Source organism: Cydia amplana, chromosome 3, assembly GCF_948474715.1.
Source record: "Cydia amplana chromosome 3, ilCydAmpl1.1, whole genome shotgun sequence".
In the NCBI taxonomy this organism is placed as follows: domain Eukaryota; kingdom Metazoa; phylum Arthropoda; class Insecta; order Lepidoptera; family Tortricidae; genus Cydia; species Cydia amplana.
In genome coordinates, this window is record NC_086071.1 from 22,772,009 (window position 1) to 22,779,388 (window position 7,380).

The 7,380-nt window shown below is 35.9% G+C and overlaps 1 protein-coding gene across 1 annotated transcript; it reads right to left on the reverse strand.

The window, feature by feature from the left end:
* Window positions 1-257: 257 nt before the first annotated feature.
* Window positions 258-3,734, reverse strand: LOC134662624 (uncharacterized). The gene is made up of 3 exons (XM_063518897.1): window positions 3,677-3,734; window positions 2,766-2,861; window positions 258-2,665 (listed from the first exon to the last, which is right to left on the reverse strand). The coding sequence occupies exons 1-3, from the start codon at window positions 3,732-3,734 to the stop codon at window positions 258-260; spliced, it is 2,562 nt and encodes an 853-aa protein (XP_063374967.1).
* Window positions 3,735-7,380: the final 3,646 nt, after the last annotated feature.

Consider the following 7,380-nt stretch of genomic DNA (forward strand, 5'->3'; position numbering starts at 1 on the left):
GGTTTTATTACTTATAAAAAACTCAAAGAAAGAAGTAAATCTACAAGTGAGAATGGAATTATTCTTCATCTGAATCATTTGGTGCTTTGCCAGCAAATGTTTTTAGGCTTCTTATCCATCCATGTTACTCCTCAGGTATAATTGGTGTCCTGCACATGGTCTCAAAATTTTTTTAAGCCGTCAATGTTACTAAGAGGTTATAATTAAGTACTTAAAAAAACTAAAAAAAAGAAGTGAATCTTCAAGTGAGAACGGTATTATTCTTCATCAGAATCTGAATTATTTGGTGCTTTCCCGGCAAATGTTTTTAGGCTTCTTATCCATCCATGATACTCCTCAGGTATAATTTGTTTCCTGCACATGGTCTCTAAATCTTTTTTTTTAGCAATGCTTATAGGTAACTGACTACTGTATCTTAGCTCTAACTCTTCTGGCCATGGCATTGCAACTGATGGTGGGTTAGACTGTCTCTTAGCTCTTGTTCTAGCTGTATTTGGCTTTTGTCTCGAAACATCTAACTGACGAAAATCCTCGGACATGTCGTAATTGAAGTAAATTTTGAAATCTCCTTTCACGTACCTAATCCTTTTAATTTTCAGCCAGTTCACGGCCTCATTCGTGGTATCATTGGTTCTATTATTTATTATGGCAGCATTTAGTTTTTTTAAATCTAATATTTCGTTATATTTAAACTCTTTCACTTTATAGCTATCGATTTCGATTTTTTTCTTTTCTTCGCCAGTGGTAACGATTTTTGTTTTTTTATTTCTAGCAAATCTAAAGACATTTTTCCAGTCAGAAACGCTATTGATAGATAAGTTTTTCGATGCGTGTTCAATAGCTGCATGCATCGAATCCACTTCCATTTGGCTATGCCCACTTTCGAGAAACTTTTGCTCAATTATTTGTAGGTGGTCTATCTTTTGTACTGCCCAGAGTAAGAGAGCGGAAATATATTGATTTCGGTTTTGGCCGCTGCACGTATCCGAAAAAATGCTTAATTCTGTCACGGTTTTAGGCAATTCAGACAAGTAGTAGAAAAGGCAAGTTCCAATTTCACAACTGCCTTTATTACCATTTATTTCACTCCAGCAAAGACAGTAAGCATTATTTGGGAGACTGGCTTCATAAATGGTAAAATTGAAGAGAACTAATTTTCTCATGTAATATAGTAGACTTTCCCCGCCATTAGGTATTTGCAAAACTGCCTGTAAGTCCATAGTTATTGACATAAACGTTTTATCTACATTAGCACGAGCTTTGTCAGCGTCTTTAGCATTTTGACAGACCGTCTTCCGTTGTACATGCTGTTGGTAATCATCTTCTAGCTCTTCTATCGACAGAGCTTTTTCATACTTTGAGCAAACGTTACAGAGATCTTTTTTCGGACTGAAAAAGCTGTAATTGTATTCTTCATTAAAAATATCACGGTACTTTGACTCTGAAACCGGCTTTTTATTAGTCTCTTTACATGAATCTTCATACAATCTATACATGTTTTTAACCGATTTAGCGTCAGGGTAAAGGTATTTCTTCTTACTGTCTTTACGGCAGTAATGAGAATCCATTACAGGAAAGCTCTCTATGTGATCCTGGACCCGTTTAACATCTTCTATTTTAGTTTTATTTGGTGGGCTTTTCTTGCCACGTTTATCATCCTCGACATACAATCCTAATGAATCTTTTTTGTTTACAGCATCGGAGATGACATCTACACTAATGCACAATGTAGTCAGGAAAAAATTTTGACAAACTTGGATTTCGTCATTGCCTTTTTGAAAGAAACATTTTTTACTATATGAACGCTCCTTTTTATTAGATGCCTTCTGTACTTTTCTAGTTTTAACAGGCTGAATTTTTATGCAAGAAAGAATAAAGTTCTTTCTTGCCCGGAAATCCATACTGTAGAAATAACGGCACAAACTGCTACGTTCTTCTTCGGAAAACTTTTCAGTACATTTGAATTGGCATTTATCACATTCAATAGGCTTTGGAACTTTAGCAGGACGCTTAATGCCTTGGGTCACATAAGGTAGCCCTTCCATTTTTCGTTTTTTGGCGATATTTATTTTCCATTCAGATGGCTTAGCTTGCTTACGTCGCTTCAAGGGTTTGACACGACTCCAAATTCTGTCTAAAATATTGTCTACAATAAAGTAAACAGTGTCTTCCACTTGTGAACGAACACCTGAACTTTCAGGGATCATACTGTCATTGCAGCTAGAGTCAGTTGGATATAATACTTTTAATGGGTCGTCCTCTGAATCTGGAACATAAGAAGAAGCTCTTTCTATGCATTCACCTTCTCCAGAAATACAAACGTTGTTAAATATGGACAAGGAACGTTTCTGCTGTTTGCATGGGCTGGGAGTTTCAGGAATAATAATATCACGGCCGGAATCATTTTGCTGAGGTGTATCGTTTTCTGAATCTGAATCTTGAACATAAGCTGCTGCTGAGTAGTCACCTACAGAAATCCAAACTCGATCTAAAACTTCATCAATCAGCACCATAAAAAAGTCTTCCTGTTTGGAGAAAGCATTCGGACTTTCAGGAATAATATCAGAGTCGGAATCTATTTGCTTTGGTGAATAGTCCTTAGGATCTGGCACGTAAGTGGGATCTTCATCCGAATAGTCACTGCCAAATAAATTACTTTCATCATCTGGAAATAAATATAAGCAAAATAAATTAAGTTACATATTAACATAGTTAACGAATGGATCCTAATAATCATTTTTTTATATAATCTTCAAAAGACTTACTTGAGTCTGCCGTAATATTATTATCATCGGTGACAATATTGTGCATTTGGGCGGCGATATCAATTTGCGATTCATTAAGATCGGAGGAGTCATTGTCTGAAAACGAATAAATTAAAGTATGAGTGCCAAAAACACAATAACTTAAAATAATTTACGGGCAGTAACGGGATTATAAACTCGGGTAAGTACAAATAAGGTCATACATAATACATATTTTAATTATTGATCTTATCCATAAGTACAATAATGTACAGGTATTTTGCGGACTATTTTGTACTTTTACAAGTACGCGGGGACTTACGAGGTTAATGCACAATGTACTATTACGGATCTTTAAACCATGGAAACTTACCATCATTATTGTTTTGCAGGTAACATCTTATGTTTTCCTTTGCCGTTAAAACACTCATAGAAAATCTGTTATTAGAACCACCTGATCCCACTGGAACGCAAAAAATAATAATTATTATTCAATAATTTAAGCAAGCATAATTTAATTTAAACTACATTTTTATTGTTTTGTACGGTAAGCATCACTCAAAGTCGCGTGGGTGGTTCGATTAATAGTTAGTGCTAAATCCCGATAAGCTCGCTCTAAGTCGCTCTAAATGAAACTACAACAATTAAAGGGGTGAGTGGTCAAACCCGATAATTTGTGATTGATATATGAACGTCATTTAATTTACCTATAGTTACAATTTCAAAAACACATTTGCTCCACTTATCTGGTTTGACCACGCAACCCTCGCACTGCTTTTCGTAATTTATTAACGGTTTCAATAGCTTAGATTAAACACAGTACTATAAACACGAAGTATATCGTTCAGGCGATTAGGTCATAACATGATTAAGTATCCTTATTTTATACGACAATTCTAAATGTATTTCTAGGTTAGAAAATTAGATTTTACCTGTTTCAAGCCTGTTACCGCAGGCTAGTTGCACTAATTTTCTGCCTCGGTCACCCATCGCACAACTTTTAACACATATACAACCTTCATTAATACAATACACAACTTTTAACAGCTATTTTCAATTAAAATAATTATGCAACGACGAAGCGCAGCGCTTGCGATCGTGTGAATCGCGTAACTAGTCACTACCTGTCGAGGCGGCGCATGACCTTGCGGTCGTCAAAAATACTTATTGGATTCTTCTCCGGACAACTTTTTAAAGAAATTTGTTAAAGGCCCGTGCGAGAATCCGATAATTAGACTAAAATAAATATTTTTAATGAATACTTATTATAAGTTTGTTTATTGGGTTACTCTTTTAAATAGTTTGTACGTTTAATAAATAATATCGTAAAAGTAGAATCCGACAAATGCTTTAAACGTATTTTAATTCTTACTAAAATCGTCTTAAGGTTCGAATCGTAATGAGGTAAGACCGGGTAAGTAATAGTAACTGGTTCTACATTGTGTGTTTACTTGAATTTAGTGTAAATTACTCTGCACTAAATACCTATAAATGTGTCTTGTGTGGTTCTTCCACTAAGTAAGACTAAAAACTGAAGCCTTAAATGTACTTGTAGTATTTAGTTCTAAATTAAAACTTCAAATCAAGTACTTATTGGGTTAACAACTCGGCATATTTCCGTGATACACGTCAAATCCGCTTATCCGATTTTACCATTAGATTGAGCGATATCGAATCAATCTAAAACTTTCATTACATTAAAATCTCACTTTTCGTCACTTATTGGGTTTCACCAGGCAACCCTCGATATGGCTAATAAAAGACTGTATTGATGACTGTAGTAGTACGGCAGGAACCAGAGTAAGCGTAGTGGGCAAGTAGCAATTAATAAACTAAGAGTTTGTAGATAGGCGGGTGGTGTGTTTTTAATTCGGTAAGTGTGTGAGTGTTTGTTAAGTTTGTATGTGAGTGAGAGTAAGCTAAGTGTGTACAAGTAAACAACATTAATTCTAAGTAAAAACACAAGCATTATGACTAATAATACAAGCAAAGTCCGATAGTGCACAATTAAATAACTCATGTTCAATGTGTATAACATGTGTATAACAGACTACCTGACGTTATAAAAAAAGATGCAACTTCTGTGGTGGTCTTCAAAGCTAGATTACGCAAGTGGCTTCTTGGTCATATATTTTATTCAGTAAAAGAGTTCTACGAACTCCCTACGATATAATTTTTCTAGTCAGTATTTTAATGTTTTACTGTTATATTTAAATGTGTAGATATAAATTAAAATTAAAATGTTCCAATTTATTTTAAATTCGATATGGAATGTACCTACCTGACATGTAACTTGGCGTTATTAATAAATTATTTGTATTTGTATTTGATACGGTTTTAACCAGGGATGTTGCGGATGCCGATTTTTTGACATCCGCGGATGCGGATGCGGATGCGGATTTTTAAAGGCTGACATCTGCGGATGCGGATGCGGATGCGGATGTCAAGATACTACCATAAAAAACGTCGAATATTACATATTAGTAATTTTTATTTCAAAAAACCGGCCAAGTGCGAGTCGGAATCGCGTTCCAAGGGTTCCGTACATTAAGTCCCACTCACGCTTGACTGCTCATTTCTAATAGGTTTTTTTGGTTAATGACTAAATTACCTAGCAGTCTAGCACTTACGCCGATGCTAAGACGTTCCTGTACCGACCTGTTCCACATCCGCATCCGCATTAAATCCGCATCGATTTTATGCGGATGCGGATGCGAATGTTGAAAATAATGCGGAAGTTCCGCGGTTGCGGATGCGGATATTCGCAACATCCCTGGTTTAACACCCCCTGGCACTGATTAAAATAACCGACTTGGTTTCACATTACATCTCAAAACTTTTTTGTAGTAGAAGCGTTGCGAGACTTGCACCTTTTTACATTTAATGTTTTTGATGGGATATCTTTAAACCGAAAAGTACGGGAGTAGAAAAACGTTTTTATTATTAGGTATTCTTATAATCGGAAGTCAACTTTACGCAAAATTGTTCGCAAAGCGACGCAGTAATTGTATACCTACGTACAGTCAAAAGTTATAAATGCTAATGCATGCATGTTTTTTTATGTAGGCTTTTCTTTGATATCTTTGAAAATTTAAACTTCACATTATTATTTATTTAAAAGATTAAATAGATACCCTTTTTTTACACACAACATAACAGTCACCTTTGAGAAATCGTGCTTGCAGCCAATGCGAATATAAACGACATTTTTTTCGAGGACAAACTATAAATTGTTAAAATAATTAATTATATTTTTAGACCTCACGGTGCTAAACAAGGGCAGTTGCCAACCGCCCAACCAAACCGACACGGACGGCGTGCTGGAGATGACGCGGAACGTGGAGAGGGGGTACCACGACCGGCTGCAGCGCGACGGCCTGCGCCCTGAGGACTGGTCCGCGAAGGACGGGCCCTACATCGAGTACCCCCAAGGCGCCTACGGCAAATAATGGGCTGATTAATGTTAAAGTTTACATTTGTCGTGGGTAGTTATTATTTGTGCTTGCCAAATAAATAGTTGCTGTTTTACATTGACGTGTTTCATTACATGGTGGCAGCAGTGTTAGTTATTTACAGTCCGTTAACTGTCAGAATGACCTTCGTTTTTCGGGTAATTTCAGACGTAATCGCGTAATAGAAAATGAGAGTACCTTACTGATTTAGTTGCAATCCAACACACAGAGAGTGCAGTCGTCTTTTCAGCCTTAAACTATATAGAGTAGTTAATATGTACCACAACTAGCAAGAAAATATTTAATTTACATGTACAAGAACAACAACTGTCAAACTTAAAAAGTACGACCAAAAATGAAAAGCAAGTGTGTGCGTAAATTGTCTATGTGAGATTAAAAATAATGATGTCATGTTACAACATATTAATAATCTATCGGTGTTTGATTGCTTTATCGACTACTTTCCAAAGGGTTTTTTTTTTATTATAAACTGAAATAGATAATAACACCTGCCTTGCGTGTGCTATCAAAATATTCAAAGTCATTACAGACTTATCTTGGTCTAGTCTAACTCAAAAGCCCCCTCCACAGTTTAAATTTACCGCTAAACATGTGCACCTTCAAAAAGGTACAACAATCGCATCGTTATTATTTGAAGGCGGTTATAAAGGTTAATATCTTAATGATATCTTGTGAAGAAATAATTACATAGGTATTAATATACCGACGAGTTATCGATACTGTCATATGAACATTTTGTCAAGCCCTAGCGTAAAGTAACGGTTTATGTTTTTACACAAAATATTCTAAATTATTGACTAATATGATAAAATAATAGCACACAACGGAAGGAAAACTAATATTGAACTGTATAAACCGGCTTCTCACACTTTTTATGCTGTTAATTAGACAAAATATCGTTAAGAAAATTTCGCTCGGAATATATAATATTTGCTTGTATTATTTGACCCTGTGACACTGCAATTCGGAAGGCGCTCTTATAGTCAAGTTTTAGGTTTTCAAGGGGGTGAAGCGGACGAAGGCAGGTGGGCGCCCCGCGCGCAGCGCCGCACCATTCCCGCGCACCGCGTCTACGTCCGTATACTGACGGCATCGGTATTCTGAGTTGTCAGTTCCGGGATCTTTTCCGGCAATTTATATTGAATAAGATTTATTTAAAAAAA